The sequence below is a fragment of the Chenopodium quinoa genome, unplaced genomic scaffold (genome assembly GCF_001683475.1).
Source record: "Chenopodium quinoa cultivar QQ74 unplaced genomic scaffold, ASM168347v1, whole genome shotgun sequence".
Taxonomy (NCBI): domain Eukaryota; kingdom Viridiplantae; phylum Streptophyta; class Magnoliopsida; order Caryophyllales; family Amaranthaceae; genus Chenopodium; species Chenopodium quinoa.
The window spans coordinates 69451-88413 of record NW_018742390.1 but is presented as its reverse complement, the minus strand read 5'-3'; the positions used below and the strand labels follow the sequence as shown (position 1 = coordinate 88413).

The 18963-nt window shown below is 33.8% G+C and overlaps 1 protein-coding gene across 2 annotated transcripts in view; it reads right to left on the bottom strand.

Moving 5' to 3' along the window:
• Nucleotides 1-1205: 1205 nt before the first annotated feature.
• LOC110699833 overlaps nt 1206-18963 on the bottom strand; it is a 34829-nt gene continuing 17071 nt past the window's right edge. For both annotated transcript variants that reach the window (XM_021877346.1, XM_021877352.1), the window contains exons 9-12: nt 18809-18898; nt 15672-15826; nt 8299-8400; nt 1206-1647 (exon numbers count right to left, since the gene is read on the bottom strand). In XM_021877346.1, the coding sequence (XP_021733038.1) occupies nt 1518-1647; nt 8299-8400; nt 15672-15826; nt 18809-18898 (477 nt within the window). In that variant the 3' untranslated portion in view covers nt 1206-1517. The remainder of the gene's footprint in view (nt 1648-8298; nt 8401-15671; nt 15827-18808; nt 18899-18963) is intronic.

Here is an 18963-nt window from a genome sequence, read left to right as displayed (position 1 = left end):
CATAAAAACAGTACTAATAAAACAAACACAAATTAAATTCTCCACCGTACCATTCACTTAAAATGAAACAAATAATCAAGCAATTACTCTCGCGCTCGTGCTCGTTTACCTTGATTTTATTGTGATAATGTATTGTATATAATGAGTTATTTTATTATGTTAAGTAATGTAATTCATTTTAATAATTAATTATTGTAGTAACAATTAAGGGTCTGTTCACTTCAGCTTAATTTCAGTTTAGTTCAGTTCAATTCAGCTCCTAATTTCCTTCTCTTATAAAATATTTATTTCAGCTTTATTTAGTTCAATTCAGCTTCAATCACTTCAGTAAATGTGAACAAGCCCTAAATGTTGTAATTCATAAGACAATTTTGTCAAAACTTATACTACTTAATAAATAAATGAAAACTAAGAATGTAGGCAAAGGAATTTGCTTTAATGGTAAGGACCCTGACAGACCAAAGAACAACACTGAGCTAAACTAGATTTTACAAATACACAAACAAATATAAGCCTTTGATCATGAGATTCATGACCAATATCTGTTTGATACCCTATTTTTGAGCTGTATAAATGAGGAATGCAAGAAACCTTTAATTACTCAATAATAATACGAAGTATGGAGTACAACTCTTCCTCGATGAACTCCTCTATCTTGCACCCAACCCCATCATATTACATGAAAAGGTTTTCATAATTAATCACAACAGTAGTTAACCTCCCATTTCCTCTACTCCCTCCGTATTTTAATAAGTGTTACACTTAACAAATCTAGCCGTGTTAATAAGTGTTACATCTTCCTTTTTGGCAAAAAATTATATTTAAATATTATTTCGTATATCTCTTCTATCATAGTCCCCACCAAAACCCACTACTACTTTTTTATTATATCTTTCCACTTTTTCAACAAATTATTAACCCCACTATCTTTCTTTTAAAATTTTTTAACACTCTAATTACCCCACTTACCTCTTATTTTATTTAAGTCAATAATTGTATAAAACTATGTGGCGGTCAAACTGTAACACTTATTAAAACATGAAGAGAGTATTATTTCTCGACGAATCAAATTTACTTTTCATACGGCGACAAAAAACAGAAAAAGAAGGTTCAAGCAGCACAATGTAAATCTTTGAAGCATACCAACAGAAATAGAAACGACGAATTCACACATCAATTGGCAAATTAAAGCACAAGGGAGCAAATGAAATACAGTTAATATAATATCATCACATTTTAACTGAAATAATGCATATTTTTATCTTCAATATTGAATAGGAAAGATGTCCTCCAACTGTCAATTTTATACAATTATACATGATTTTTTTTTTGGCAGGTTGGTACTCAAAATGAAAAAACTACTGTCACCTTAAGGAAGTAATGGACGTAAAGCTATGATGTTTTAGATTACACACAACAAATAATGTCACAAATCTTACAATTGAGCAAGATTTGCTTTTTCAACTTGATATAAGGCAAAGCTAACTTCTGAGATGGGAGAAACCTGGACTGTAAAGCTACTTTGCACCTAGCTCCACGGAATTTGTATTCTCTCCACTCCAACAAGAGTGCACAGGAGGTAATTGATATTCATCAGGTTTAAGTGCCAAAGCAAAATCAGGCAATGTTGGTGCTGTCTCCATGATTCTGCACACAAGTAATGACAGCATAAACTCCTATCCGAGCAATTTTACACTTATTTACTTAATTAAATCTAACACTGATAAATAATAGTGAGCAAGAAGAGGAAAAGAAACACATAAAGCACTTCACTATGTAGGAATTACAAATAACATATAGGTCATAGACTCATAGTAACTAGAATCGAGACTTAATGTTGTACTTATGAGATGTTGTCAGTGTTCCTCTTAGAATATACTTCCTTTGTTCCAAATTAGATGACATGTTTATTTTACCACGTTTGCCAATGCAAAAATACAATGGAAATATCTTTAATTATACTATGATTAAATAAAAATTGAAAATTGAATTTTGATTAATAACATTGAAACGAATTTAACAAGATCTTACATGATTGTTTTTTCATATTAAAAAATCACAAATGTTAGCCAATGCAAAGTTTATAAATAGTTTCAAAGTCAAAACATGTCATCATATGGAACGAAGGAAGTAGTTAGTATCAAACCATATGACCCAGACCAAGTACATTCAACTAGAGTGAAATGTTCAAAATGTATTATCTTCAACACCATTATAAATCCACAAGACAAACTAAAGATATATTCAAGCCATTTTGGCACTTGGTTAAAATTCGATGTCATTACCTATTGCTCCCTTCATTCTATATAATAAACCGGTTACTCGCACAATCCTTGTTTAATAGTCTGATTTACCCTTTGCACAAGTGTAAAGGAAGATGAATTCAAGAAAATAAATAAAAAGATAGTGGAGTTTGATTGTTTAATAGTTAATATAAAATAAAAAAAAAAACAATAGTAGGGTTTGGTTGGTTTGAAGTGGGAAAAAAGAAAATAGAAAATACAATAGTGGATTATTAATAAATTAATCAATCAAAGTCTTAATCTCATAAGTGGGGTTGGCTACATGGACCAAATTTGATTATATCGTATAGTCATCGACAATATCTTCCTCCCTCATTCCTTACAATCTAATACTTCATCCTCATACAAATTCATATACTTCATATCCTTCCTAACTCCTTCCAACCAAGTCATTTTCAGTCTCCCACTCCCTCGTTTAACCCCTCCATGGTCCCACTCTTCCATGTTTCGTACCAGCGCACCCTCGGGTTTCCGTCTTACATGCCCAAAGGCGATTTTCCTTTAGTTTGTCACCTGTCACACCTACTTTCTAGCGAATAACCTCATTTCTAATGCTATCTCTTAAAGTTTTTCCGCACATCCACCTTAACATGCGCATTTCAATATCTCCAATATACACCACAGGCATGGTTCGAAAATGCAGTTTCGGTCGCGATCGCGAAAACGGTAGCGTGATTCAGTAACGAATTTGATGCGTTGATCGCGGAACGCGTCGCGGTTTTCATGCGGATTTCTTTTATGGTTTTTAAGAATAAGATTATAATGAATTTTCTCATAATATTTGAAAATTATATTATCTTAAATACTATAACTCTTTTTACTATGTTTAAAAACAAAAAAGCTCCTTTTTTACTATTCCATAATAGCCCTTGTTATTACTAAATATTAATGGACTAATGGAGCAACTATTTTATGCATTTTTTAATTAAAATCTCTATGGTACTAATTAAATAGGGCGATAAAAAAAAATTAAATAGGGGGATAAAAGGGGGTGGGTCACGTGGGTAGGAAAAAAAGAAAGAGGAAGAGTGAGGGTGGAAGCCACCTGTTATTTTATAACAATTGGTGGGGTCAGTCAAATACTCAAATTTCAAAGCAAAAGTAAAAGTAACCCCTTCCAGCTGGTCAGAGTCCACTCCCAAGTCCCAACCCACATAATATCTTTTTAAAAAATATTCTTTTATGCTCCAAACAATCAACTTTCATGGAGAAGTCGAAAGCTCACCGGAAAAGTACCAAAAATCTCGCAAAATTTCTGAAAAAACCCGTGATTCGCACGTTATCTTGGCCGAGTCATGATTGTATCGGGCGATTCGGAGCGAAAATGTGTTGAATTTCAAGAAACCGCGCCAAAATGCTAAAACTCGGTTCGTTAAAATTGAAATCCGTTACAATTCGCCCAATACGTGTCGATGTGGCCGCATATTAATACCTTGACCATAGGGCAACATTGTTCTTATGGTAGTCCCGTAGAATTTTTCATTCAATTGTAAGGGAATGTTTCGGTCACATAACACTCCCATTGTCGCTCTCCATTTAAGCCGCCCCGATGTAATCCTATGGGCCACGACTTATTCAATGTCTAGATAATCGACTCAAAATATTTAAAATATTCACTATGGTCAAGTCCTTTCCATCCAAACTCACAACATCATTGCTTGCTCCCCTATAAGTACCAAAGCGGCATACCATATATTCAGTCTTAGGGCCTGTTCTCTTACGTTGAAATTCAGTTCATTTCAGCTCAGCTCAGCTCAGTTCAGTTCAACTCAGCTCCTAATTTCCTTCTCTTATAAAATATTTAGTTCAGTTCAGTTCAGTTCAGCTGAGCTCATAGCTTAGTCAATGAGAACAGGTCCTTACTTAGTTTAAAACCTCTAGATTCCAATCTTTGCCTCCATTACTCCAACATGGCATTAACCCCATTTTTAGTTTCATCTACCAAAACGATATCATCCGTAAACAACATACACCATGAAACTTCATCTTGAATTGGTCTAGTTACTTCATCTAGAACCGTTGCAAAAAGAAAAGGTTTTAATACAGACCCTTTTAAGCCCTGTTTGGTTGGGTTGAAAACCTTTTCCAGGAAAATAGTTTTCCTTATTTTACATTGTTTGGTTTGGACCAAATATGAAAAGAAAATTTTGGGCTGAAAACTAATTTCCTTTACACAAGAAATAGTTTTTCCCCCAAATTAGAAGAGAAGCCATGTTTTCCACTCTCCTTCTATCTTTCCCCTTCTTCTTAAACTGCAAACTCAAGTAGATCTCCTCACTCGATCTCTTGCTGTAACTTGGCAATTCTCTCTCTCTCTCTCTCTCTCTCTCTCTCTCTCTCTTCTTGACTTGATTATTACTCTAGAGTTTAATTTGGTTTAAAATCTGATTATGTTGTATTTTTTGCCCATATTTTGATTATTTTAGGGTATATTTGCACAAAAATTATTAAATACATCAATTTGAAATTATTTTTTTGATGTGATTAAATTTTCTAAAGATGATTATAAATTGGGAATTTGTTATTAGATGCAATCTACTTGCTGCAAATTTTATTTTTATTCATATGTTTACATGTTTTTATCATGCCCACAAAGTGTTTGATAAATTGCCTCACTTAATATTAGTTTTATTTTGTTTAAATTGGAAAATTGTTTTACATATAACCAAATAAGGGAAAATGTGCGGGAAATTACATTTTCTAATGGAAAAGGTTTTTCATGGAAAATCATTTTCCATTGAAAACATTTTACACCCAACCAAACAGGGCCTTAGTGAATTATAATTGATTAAAATCTGATAAAGAAATCAATAAAGGTAAAATTTAGGGGCAAGGATCTTGGATGTAATGGTGCAATTATTAACTGATAGCCTAATGATATGATGTAGGAGACCACGTGAAATGAGGGTGGATGTTAGTAATGGTGTAGAAGAGATATAAAGGTGGTGGTTGATGTTGTGGTGTTTCTCCTTAGGTATAATGGAGCTGGTGGAGTTGGCGGCCGTGGTGAAATTGGAGAAGATGGCTACCACGGTGAAAATTGGTTGTGAGCTGTGTAACGAGATATAGGCAAGGGGGTACAGTTTGTTTCTTTTTTTTTTAGGTTATGTTAAGAAAGTAAGGGCAAATAAGGGAAAGTAACATATAAATTTACCAAAAAAAGTAATTGGACAAGTAAAAGAAACTTCCCAAGAACAGATAAAGGTTAAGAAGAAAAAAACTTCCTAAAAAAGAATACAAGTCAAGTAAAAAAGAACAAAGGAAGTATTAATTATCATTCAATTAAAACTAATGAGCACTCTCCCTATCTTTTGGGAAAATAATTAAGTTAATATTTATACTTATGTTACTATACAAGACTCAAACATGCAACCTCAATTTCTAGCACGGATGTCTTACCACTAAAGACATCACATTTTTCATGTGTACTTCTGAAAACAAAATATTAAATCACGGTGAATGACAATCTAAAAATTAAAATTTAATTTGGGAAGATTGAGCGTGAATAAAAAGTATAATTGTTAATAACATACATATAATAACCCTTCTGGCCAAATACTAGTTCATTATAAAACTATTAACCCAGAAGATCCTTAAGATGTTTTTTGATGAAATATAAAAAATTGATAATTTTTTTTAATGTTTCAAATAAAAATTGAAATGATTAAATATTTAAGAAAATAAATAACTAAAACTTCTTAACATTCCTCACCCTCTAATGAAGTAAATAAGCCTTTACCCTAAATGTATAGCTCCTCTTATCTTTCACATCCATAACTATAGCACACATATGTGTACTCTACTCCCGTCTCCAATAAATCTTTCCTCTTTTTTAGTCCTCGAAACCAACATGGAAAAATTCCGTCACTCCAACACAATCACCCTCTTTCATCCCTCTCCTTGCCAACCTTTATGAATTTTGAGAGCATGGCTCTTAAATTAGCATTGATTTAGTGTCCAAATCTAAAACACATTTTTTTTGACGAAAAATGGAATGAAATGATTGAAGACTTGTCTTCTTAGCAGTGTGGTTCCATTGTATTTGTATTGTTTTATGGATGCAAGAGGTCTTTGTACATGGTGATCAATTGTTTTTTATAGCACGGGAAGATTGTCTTTTTGCAAATAGTCCCTATTTCTATCATCCTAAAACATTGCTTTCATATGTTAAGGTCAACACAAATTAGTAAATGCTAACATTACACTCCTTTAAGTCTTTGACTAGCTAACTACCAACACTAGTAGAAGCATTTTGACTCTCAAACCTCTGAAGGGGTGTTTGGTTTGCACTGGCAGACCTACGTTGGAGCAAGGGGTAGCACGTGCTACCCCTCAAAAAAAAAAAAAAAACTGCAAAATGTTTAAAAACACTACTACAATAATTATGTATATATATTTTTCATTACTTACATATTAAGTACAATGTGCATTGTCTGGTGGTGCGGTCAATGTGGTTAGAATTGTTTAATTGCTATAGGTTGGGAGTTCGAGACCTGTAGGCTACTCATTTAATGTTTTTTTTTTCCTTTTTAAAAGAAAGCTTCCCATTTTTGTATGAATTACCATAGAAATAGCTTTCTAATTTACAATACTCTCTCCATTCATAGTAATTCTTCCCATTTTCATGCATATCTTTTTTTCCAAAGCTCATACTTGATCATTAAATTATTTAGCTTAAGTAACAGTGTTTATGAAAATTTACATAGAAATGTATATAAAAAATATCGCATGTTATATATTTTTTTTCTTATATTCAATGCATCATGCATTCATGACGTATAAAACTTTAACCAATTGATAGATAATAATACTAATACATACTTTGTAGTGTATAATTCATGGAGCATTTAAGGGAGTACTTTTTAATTTGATAACAATTATAAATGGAGTATATATTATGGACAAATTAAATGGCACTAATAATAGTAAATATGGGGTTTTGTTTTAACAAGTCAAAGTGGTACATGTATAGTTAAAAGGTCAAAATTGTGCATGCACTTACAAAAATAAGAAGGGGGTATAATTTTTAGATAACACATTATTCCCTCCGTGTTTTAGTAAGTGTTACAATTTGACTTTTTTCACTATTCACTTAATGTTTTGACTTGATTAATTTACCAATATATAATAAACAAATGTTATTGAATAATACATTGTTGGATTCGTTACAATGCATACTTTCATATTACAAAATTTCCTATGATTATACTAACATATAATTAGATAAATTAATGATCAAAGTAGTGTCTCGACATGCGTGTTTGGTCAATTTGTAACAATTATTAAACACACGAAGGGAGTATATAAAGTTAACCCAATTCGTTCGGTTGATTGTAGTAGACTACGACAATTTAAATAGTTTATTATGACTTTATGAGTTCTAGCTATATACGGTTTGCTAATAGTTATTTAATGCGTAGTGTTACCCCTAGTTCGAAATCCTGGATCCGCCATTGTTGGTTTGCATAATTTTTAAAATTAGGCATAGGTTTTACCTATTTACACCCATACTTAAATGTTTGTTTACAAGAATTTCTACTTTTGAACTCATACCTCAACCAACCAGGAATGGGGATTAGAAAACCAAGGGGAAGATGGGTAAACCATACACATGGTATTAAGAATCGAGTTCCAACCACATACTCATACTGCTTTTGGAACCAAACGGCCCCTAAAAGGAACTCAATGAAATAAACACCAAACTCTCATCTCCAAAGAGGAAATTACCAGACAAAAAAAAAAAAAAAAAAAAAAAAAAAAAAAAAAAAATCCATATGTACACATCTTTAGACTAAATCAAAAGTAACAGGATGATTTGCATCCGATTGCGTATGGCTCCGCATAAAATAACCAATAACAGAAGAAACAGGAAAATAAATATACTATATAGGAAACAAACAACAAAGACCACTGTGTTCGACATTGCGCAGCTATGAAAGCATACATGATATTTATAAATTAGAAATAAACAAAAAAAAAAAAAAAAAAGGCTTACTTTTCATGTGTATACAAGTCCCGGTTGATCCGCACCTTGCTAGCCGTGTCTTTTGGAATTTTTTCTGATAGATATTTCATAGTCCCCCAAGATAATGTATTTCTGCATCAAAAAGGCCTATTTAGAGCTGCCTGATAAACTAAACAAGCACTTAATAAAACAACAAACAGAGGTAGAATGTAGATAACCACATTTTAAAATCCATTCTAACAAAGAAATTACTTGACAAACATCCCTAGAGGGGTACAACGAGATTATATTACTACAAGAACTCAAAGACCTTTCCAATAGTAACAAGGAACCAGTTCTATACTCAATACAAACCCTTTCCATGTTAGAAGTGAGCGAAATTACAGCTTTCCATGAAACTAAAAAAAATATTAAAAACTAGATGCAATCATTCCAAGTCACTGTTTGATTATTGCACATCAGGAAATGGATCGATGTGAGCTACAGGGACACGTATGTCAGAAATAATAGCTCACCCATGAAATAAAAATAAAAAATCTGCAGATGCAGTAATTCAAAGTCGCTGTTTGACATTTGCACATCGGGGAATGGATACCAATTGGGAATGCAAAAAATTACAATTAAGATTTCATACTATAACATGTACAATTGGTATCATTAAAAGTGTTTAAAAAAGCCCTCAAACCCCAAAATTATTCCCAATCCTATAAATTAAGCTTTAACTCCCTCCGTATTTTAATAAATAAACCAATTACCAAAGGCGGCCATGTTTTAATAAGTGTTACGCTTCCTTTTTTTGGCACAAAAACTACATTTTAATATAATATCCTTCTCCTTTCATGGTCCCCACCCAAACCCACTACTAATTTTTTTTATTATTTTTTTCCTCTCACATTCATTACTTTTCAATAAACTATAAACCCCACTATCTTTCTTTTATAATTTTTTAATACTTCAACTACCCTACTTCACCACTTATTTTATTTAAGTCAATTAAATTGTCTAAAACTATGTGTTGATCAAAGTGTAAAACTTATTAACACACGAAAGGTTGGTTTATATTCCACCCATCCCACTAGCATTAAAAAATCAGATAGCCACTTAAAAAAGTAATTAAAAAAAAGGAAAAATTTATTCTAATAATTCCACCTTTAGCCGGTTCGCTGTTAATAATTCCACCTAATTATTATTTAATAATTCCACCTTTATAGGGGATCTTCTTCTATTGGTCCCTTATGAACGGGTAAACTGAAGGTGAACTTTTTTTTAATTTTGAATAACACGTGTCACTAAATAATTGGTCAAAAATGGTCATTTTTTCTTTTTTAAAAAGAACCTAAATTATTTTTTTTAAAACACAGCCCTAAATGAATACCCTAAGGGTCCCTAACCCTAACCTCCGGCAGCCCCTCTTCCACCACTGAACCCCCATCCCCACCGCTGGAACCCCATTCCCACCCTTACCCAACAAAAACTGGCTCAATTCCAACCCTCACACCCACGAAAAACCATCGAAGCCCTTAATTTCAATGAATTAAAAAAAAAAATCAATGAATCAATTTCAAGGGATGGCTTGAGGTTGAACTTAGATAAGAGTTTCGGGGATTTTTGATGGTTTTCGGCAGTTAGAGGGGATTTTTGGCCATTAGAGGGGGTTTTTTTAGGCTGGTGGCTGTGGTGGTTTCGGGGGTGGGATTCGGGTTAGGGGGAGATTTTGGGGGTTGCTTTTTGTCGACGGGGTGGTTTACAGTAATGGGGTGTTCTAGCCGGCCATTTTCAAGGGTGTAGGGTGGAGGCTAGCCGGTTTTTGTGGGGCTAAGGTAAGGAAAGCTTCACGGTGGGTGGGGGTGGCCGGTGGGTTTTGTTTATTTTTTTTAAGTTTTGTTTTTTATTTTTTCTGTTATGTTTTTATTTTATTTTTTTTGGAAAATTTGTAATTATTAATCCCAACTTTCAGTGATTTCCTTTCATTAATCTCAACTTTACATTATTATTGAATAATCCCAACTTCGGGGGGCATTTTCTTTTATCAGGTCATGACCGGTCAATAAAAGTCAATGACCTATTATAACAGGTAACTTGACATGTGTCCCTGATTGGTAAAAAAATTAAAAATTACAAAAATTTGAAAAAAAAAAAAAAAAAAAAAACTCCAACCACTCTCTTCCGTTCACCAGACCCGAAACCTAAACCCCCACCCCTAACCTCGTCGGCCACCGCCATTTGGGCCACCAAAACCAACCAGTCGGCGAACCCCGACCCCCAAAGTTACCAGCCGCACCACCACCACCCAACCTCGGCCCCCATTACCACCATTAACGCGAATCCCTATCTCCCAAATCACCAGCCCAACAAACATGACCCCTAGAACCGCCATCCGGCGCGATCCTCGACCCCCCATTACCACCGGCAGCGCTAATCCCGACCCCCAAAATCATCGGCACAGCAACCGCGACCCCTTAAACCACCTTCTCGCATGAACCTCGACCCCCAAAACAAACAACTGCGCGAATCTAACCCCAGCCCCAAAATCACAAGCTGCGCAACTGCGGCCCTTGAAACCACCGTCCCCCGCGAACATCGACCCCCCAAACCACCAGCTGCGTGACTTCCGACCCCTAAAACGGTGAATCTAAGGGTGGAGGTGCTCCTGGGCACCGGAGAAGGGCAGAGGTGTGGTGGTCGGCCGTTGGGGCAGATGGTTCGTCTGGTGGTTGTGTGTTTTTATTTCTGATTTTTTTTTTGTTTTTCTTTCCTATAATTTTTAAACCAATAATAATAAGACATGTGGCATCTAATAAAAATTAAAAAACAAAAATTACGCCTTCATCAAGTTACCGGTCATTTGGCCTAATTTAAAAAAATGCCCCCCAAAGTTGAGATTGTTCAATAATAAGGGAAAGTTGGGATTAATGAAAGTAAATTGCTGAAAGTTGGGATTAATAATTACAAATTTTCCTTTTTTTTTATGTTCTATTTTTCAACCAATTAAAAAACGACACATGGCATATTAACCTATCCGGTTACCAAAAAGATCCCCTGTAAAGGTGGGATTATTAAATAATAATCTAAAGGTGGGATTATTAACAGCTAAACGGCCAAAAGTGGGATTATTGGAATCAATTTTTCCTAAATTTTTTTTTGAAATAAAGCTTAAGAATCGAGCTATTGAATTGATACATATATTTCAACATACAATCGATTTAATGTTTGAGAGTACCTTTAAGTGAACTTTAAAAGATCCTTTAATCAAACTATTTATTGATTGTTTCCATAGAGGCATAGAGTACCAACCTTGGGCATGAATCAGTTCTGTAAATATAGTACAGCAATTGAATGCAGATTACTAACTAAAGATTGAAATTTCATTTCACATGTGGATAAGCAATAGCAAATTTATTTTTGAAGAAATTATTACAATTTTTAGACATCCAAAAGATAAATTACGCAACGAAAGCTTAGGTTGACTAAGTGCGGTATGTGTTCGGATTCCAGAAAAGTGTTGCACCTTCAAGGTAGAAATTGAAGCTACCAATATCATGTTTTTTAAGAGTTAAATACAAATATAGGGTCTAAGTTTTTAATTTTTCATCTTTTGAGACCTATTTTTTTTCCTTCACCGTTTGGGACCTCGTGTGCAAAATCCGGTAACATTTAAGTAGGTTGGGTTAAAACTTAGTCCCTTAGTTAAAAAAACATAGTCCCCTAAAAAGTTGGTAAAAAAAACAGACCCCTACGTAAAAAACATAGACCCTAAAAAGTTAGTAAAAAACATAGACCCCTACGTAAAAAACTTAGTCCCCTAAAAGCATATTCTAACTTATTTGATTGGCAGCCTTCGAAAATGAGACACGTGTGCGTAGGGAAGTGGAAGCGTGCGCAAGAAGCTTCGTTTCTTAGAGGGTGGTAAATAAAACGCATCGTTTGGGATTGGGAATGTGAAAGATTATTTATTTCTAGTGCCATTTCACTTCTTCCCCTGTTCTTCCAAACACTCATGGTGCAATTTAGGCTTCCCAAAAGCAATAATTCACACTAGATTCTTCAATAAAATTGAGGTAAGCATGTTAAACTTGTGTTGTGGTTATTTTTTGGGTGGAATTACTTCGATTTTTGAAGTGTTTGTAATTAGGTTTTAGGGTTTTGAAAAAAAAAAATAGTTTCTTTGAATTATGGTTTGATTCTTTGAATGTGGTTTGTTTATGTCTGGATTATGTTTATTTGTTTGGTAATTGCTTGAATAGAGTGTATTTGATTGATATAGTGTTGTTGGTTAGCCCTCTTGTTGCATCTGCAAACATAATTGTCATGTTGCCATTTTTTTTAATGTGGTTCACGTTTTGGAGAAGATAATGGAGGCTTCATGGATCTCTGCATCTGATTGTATATATACTCCTTGTATTACTTTCTCCAACGGCTAGTTTTTTGGATTTGTATCCGTTTTTAAAAAATTGTACCTAAATTCCTTCACGTTTTTTTGGTTTGGATAAGGTTTCTTTTTTTTTTTTTTTTTTTTGCTATTCAGCATTTATGAAGGGACTATGTTTTTAGGAAGGGATTATGTTTTTTTTTCCAAAAATTAATGCTAAGGGACTAAGTTTTTCTCGGGTGAGTTAACTTGCCGGATTCTTAACTCTAGGTTCCAAAAGGTGAAGAAAAGAAAACTTAGATCCCAAACGGTGAAAAATTAAAAACTTAGACCCCAATTTTGTACTTAACTCTGTTTTTTTAACTCTTCTTTTTTTAGTGAATTCCCAAATCCACATCAAACAGTACAAACAACAATTAAGCCAGAATACCTAACTGAAATATCAATACCTCCAACAAGATTCCAACAAGGCCATGAGCACCACCTAGGGTGGACAGCAGAGTATGCATGGTATCAAAAGAGCTTCTCATGTTGAGGAAAAAATAATTTGATTGCTACATTCTTTATGTATGGTTAGAAAAATGAACCTTGATTGTATTCACTACTTTGCAACAAGGGTATCACAATCAAACCAATAACATATATGACAATTGAAAAATCAATTGATCTACATCACTTCTGATATAAAGGATTTTCGTGAGACTTTAGATTTTGTGTGTTATAAGTAGACCTATCCTCTATTAAATGGACACAAGTACAAATTCAAGTGTCATAGTTCTCATGAATATACGAGGACGTCATCTTAAATAGAACATAGGTACGAGAATACTAATGACGAAACTTTTTCATTTAAATAATCTTAACTTTCAATATCCAATTATGAAATTAAAAGTCAAACTTTAGTTACATAGGATATGTTCTCTTCAACGGAAATTAGGTAAATAAGGTGTTAGCACTAACACTTAATCCGTTTTTTTTTTTTGGTTGACAAACTTGCCACGTATTCTTTACGAGGAACCTTTTTATAGTTGACTCGTTTCTACTATTGGTAGTTTTACACTTAGGCCCCGTTTGGTTTGATGTAAAATGATTTCATGGAAAACAACTTTCCCTTAATTCCATTCTCCTTGTTTAGTTTGTGAAGGGGTTAGAAAACAATTTTGGGGGGGGGTGGGGGGGGGGGGGGGCAATTGCATCCTTAATGGTGGAAAACATTTTAATTTACAATATTCGGGAAGCCACATTTTCCTCCCTCTTCCTTAACTCATTTTTACTTTCCTCTCATCCATCTTCACATTTTCACCTCCTATTTATAATTTTTTAATTTTTTTTGTAAGGAACCAAACAAAGGAAAACTAATTTGTAATTGAGGTTTTCCTTTGAAATATGTTTTTTGAAAACTAAATTTTCATTGAATATGTTTTACATCACACCAAACGGGGCCTTAGCTACTTAGCATTAACTACCCTTACTTAATCAAAATTAAATTCATCAAACAACCCACATTACTGCCTAATAGTCTAACCATACCAAGAACTCCATACAATCTAATCTATTAACAAACAAAGATTAAAATGCATGCAATTCTTTTGACCATTTTACATATCAGATTGGGTATCCATGCTACTACTTTGCACGTATTGACTTACAAAAATTAACCACCTCCTTTATGTCACTGCTTTCCATATATCATGTCCAACAATATTCTTGTACATTTTGTTAGTCCCTATTAGAAAATCATTCCCTAGTTGTTCCATACACATAAATTCTAACTATGATTTCCATTTAAGTTTTACTTCTTTTAAAAAGTGAATGGTAGTATACTAGCATATAAGAATGATTCCTCCACCTCACTTTAATTATATCACTTACTATAAGGTCAAAATTAGGGATGGCAATGGATCTGGACCCGACCCGGATCCAGATCCCTTTTTCACGGATCTGGGTCTTCAAATTTTGGACCCGACGGATCCGGGTCCTGCTGACAAAAACGAATCTGGATCTGGGTCTGGGCCCTAGACCCAGATCCAGATCCGTGGACCCGTTTTTTTATTTTTCCTATTTAAAAAAACTAAAATTGTTTGTTTCTTTATTAAAAATGTTGATAATGTTAGTAATGATAAAGATTAACCCTTTCAATAGATGAATTTTGGATGCTCATATTATATACATCATCGTTGTTTTTTCACTAGTTCATATGTAACATCGTTTTTTTTTTTTTTTTTTGTTGTTTATAATTTTAATTCAAAATATGAGTGTATAAGTTGGTTAATTTGGGGTTGAACTTAATAACCAACAACGTAAGTTTGAAATAAATTTTTTGACCCGAACATTACATATATTGCAAAAAATTAGGCAAAATATATTGGACCCGTTTTGGACCCGGATCCGTTGGACCCGACGGATCCGGATCCGGGCCTTCATTTTCTAGACCCGACGGATCCGGGTCGGATCTGGAATCCTATATACAAAAACGGATCTGGACCCGGGTCCATCCGAACCCGGTCCAGATCCGACCCGTTGCCATCCCTAGTCAAAATCATCAAATGCTTACCGTTAATTCACATAAATTTACTCTTCTTATATTCTTATAGCATAATTCACAATATAATGATATAATCTTTGACAGTATCTACTATCAAATTATTTCAAAACCAGTAATTTAATTTATACATAGAAACGCAAAGTGTTAACTTCCAATAAAGCAAAATGAGAGGAAGTAACATTTTGTTCAGTAAACAGTCATAAATTACATCTAGTGTACATTCATTAGCTGCATACTGGTTTCAAGGAATTTCAAATTGCTACCTATTCTGGTTCATATGTAATATGCTCTATAGTTCACAGTGTATCTTGCTAGTATTAACTGTTTTTCACAACACAAAGCTTTGAGATTCATATTAAAAATAATAATAATAAATAAATTTTTTAAAATAAAAAAATTAAATTTTTTAAAAAAAAAGTATTGCCAGACAAAATACACATTAAGTGCAGTTAGATAAAGAGCAAAGAGTGATGTTACAAAATGCATTACCTTGATTGAGGAGGAGCCATGTTGAATGCTTCACATGCCTTTTTACTTTCCTTAAGATATTCATCAGCTGCTTGCAAGGCAGCAATAGCCATCCCATGAGATTTCTCTGTGTTCCCCTCATCCAAAATGAGTCCGTGATAATAATAAGCAGCAGCCTGCAAGAAGTTGGACAGAGACTAAGAAGGAAATCATGTACTGCGAACATGACAAATACAAGCATACAAAATAACTGGGTAACATCCAAGAAACTAAAATACACAACTACTGTTTTTCTTTTTTTTTTTTTTTGAAACAAAATACACAACTTATTTGAACGTTCAGCCAAGTTCTAATAATCCCCCTAGAGTATTGTAAAATATTTTTTATAACTTCAAAATTTAAAATATTTCCATAAGTTAACCTACTTCTATTTTCTATTTCTCATAAATTTATACTCCTATATCTGTTATTTTTAATAACCAAATTAACACTGTCACTTTTTTTTTGGGTCAACTTGTTTATATATATATAGGAGTATATATATATATATATATAACATTTTTTCCATGTTACTTTATTATTATACACTTTTACCCCAAAATATATATACCTTTACATAATCTCTCGCTTACTTTATCTTACACCCACCACCATTTTACACTCTTTTTTACTTTATCTTACACTCACCTACCTATTTACACACTAATAAAGCTGTTTTGTTCCATGAACTATCCTGAGAAGAAGCAACTCTATTGACGATATGCCGATTCCGCTCCAGCCATATTGTCTATAAGATAGACAAGATTGGATTTGACCTCAGCTTTTTTTATGACATGTTTACCATCACTTTAAGGGGAATTTGACAGAGGTATCTTCTACAACACATGTACTGTCACTTTAAGGCTAGTCGAATTTGTTATGAAAGTTATGTTACTTGGATACAAGTACTCATGTCTGACACGAGTTACATGCCCAAATGTCCAACTCGGCTATTTTCAAAAAAATATTCCATGATTTGAACTAAAATGAAGTTTTTGAGTGTCCTACCGACGTCCGACATGGCACATAGGTACTTGAAGTCAACTGAAGAGTCCGAGTAACATAGTGAGGAAAAAAAATTAAGGATAAAGCTTATTAATTTATATACGAGTCAAAAATATATATTCATCTGAGTTATCCAAACTTATATTACTTAAGCTCGGGTACCCAAATCTAACCTTGTCCATGTGTCTAATTTAGCTATTTTGGAGGGGGGGAAAAAATAAATAAATAATGATTTCGGTCTAAAGTGAATCGTCCATGTGTCCTACCCATGTTCGAGTGTTAAGAATCAGACTTGTGTATCTAAGGTAAATGAAGAGTCTGAGTAACATAGTCTTTTATAGTTTCTCTAATGAGAAATTTATGAGTGGGGAAAAAAGAAGGCCTCACATGAGTTACGTAGTAAATTGAGTTTTTTTTTTAGGAATAATTGACTTTTGGTACCTCAGAAATGGGGCTTGTGGGCTTGTTGACTTTTGGTACCCTTCTAAATATTTTTTAATTTTGATACCTATCAAAGCTACAAAATATAGATTTTGGTAACACTTAACCCGTTAAATGGGACACATTATCTAATTAATTAATAATATAATTTATTTATAATAAAAAAAAATAAAAAGAAAAAACAAAAGCCAGCCACTGCCACCCCTCCCCCCTCCCCATCAGCCACCCTTCCCCCTCCCTGTGCCGGCTGCCGGTGTCCAAACGCTTCCCCGGCACCGGCGACCCCACCCCCTCCCTTTCCCTCCTCCAATTTCAGCTGCAACAGCAGCAAAATAGCAACTAGGAAAATCGAGTTTTCCCTTGAAAAACAGCAGCAACACAATTCATATATTTTTAGATGAAGGAAAGCATGTTTTGGTTAGGTAGATTACGCCAGGTAATAAAAAATTAAAAAGACAAAATTCAAAGTGGTGTCAACCTTAAGCCAGGTCATATGAAAGGTTTCTGATTAAAGTACCACATATTATTTTGGGTAGGTAGATTAATAAACATCTTCACAAAGCAAATGCGGAGCATGTTTTGTAGATTACAATGATAGGAATTTAAAAGTAATCTATGAGGAAGTCTCATAGCCATGCCTATGGCAATGGAACTACAACCACAAATAATTTTAAAGTATATGTTTCATTACCATTTAATACCATCACTAAGGCAATGTCATAAATGTATTGCCATTTAATATCACCACTAAAGCAATAGTACAAATGCTTTAAGATAAAGGAAAGCATGGTACTTACCTTACATAATTGCATATAAATTCATTTCCATTAACCCTACATATTACCAATACAAAATGTGCATGAAGAGAAGTTTATATCAGGTGTTGATGTCCGCTGTTTAGATGGTCAGAATGTGTGACACATTATTTGCATCCATGAGCCCAGAATGCAGGTTAGGGTACAAGATATGCAACTAAGATAGATATGTGACTGTGAGCATGCCTGGTGGGGATTATAAGCAACAGAATGAGTTGGGCAAGACTTTCACAGCACACAAAAGAGCCAAGTTTGAATACATATAGCCACCAACTAAAGTATGCATTTGCTGGATTAGCACTAGACGGAGCCGAAACATCAAATCCTTGATATTTCAAGTTATAGTGAAACATTAAATTAGGGTGGAGCCGTGGTCCGTGGAAGCATTTTATACTATGATACCTCAACACAAGAAACTTAGCAAGGTTATCTATATAAATTCCTTACGCAACTAAAACACTAGGAGTTCCCAAGAAGCATCTTTAAAGACCTAAGAAACATTTAAAATAAAGTAAATGTGATTTAGAAAAATGCATAAGGGGGAACTTTAAAATCGTGAATATGAATGGACTAAGAAGTCTATGCCTGACCAACCACTTCAAAATATCACATTAAAATTAAAGGGTTGCCAATCAGATCGTGTCAGTAAAGGCCCAATCAATCAATGGGCAATCAGACATGCTATTCTCGGATAAATATGGCAATCAGACATATGCTACTTTCGGATAAATATGGCATTCCTTTAATCCACAATAGGGACTTCGACAAGTAGAAATTGCATAAATTTATGAGAAATCATCAAAATAGCAAGGTAAATCACAATAACAACAAATATAGAAAAGAACCTTTATTTTATACCTTAGCTTCAACATACTTCCACTTAACAAAGAGTTGATGCTTTTCACCCCATCCATTAGATAATGGCAAATTCATTATGTTATCTTGTGCCTGCACAAACCGTAGCAATAGAACAAGCAACTGTTAAACTAAATGAATTTGTTTAAACAAATATA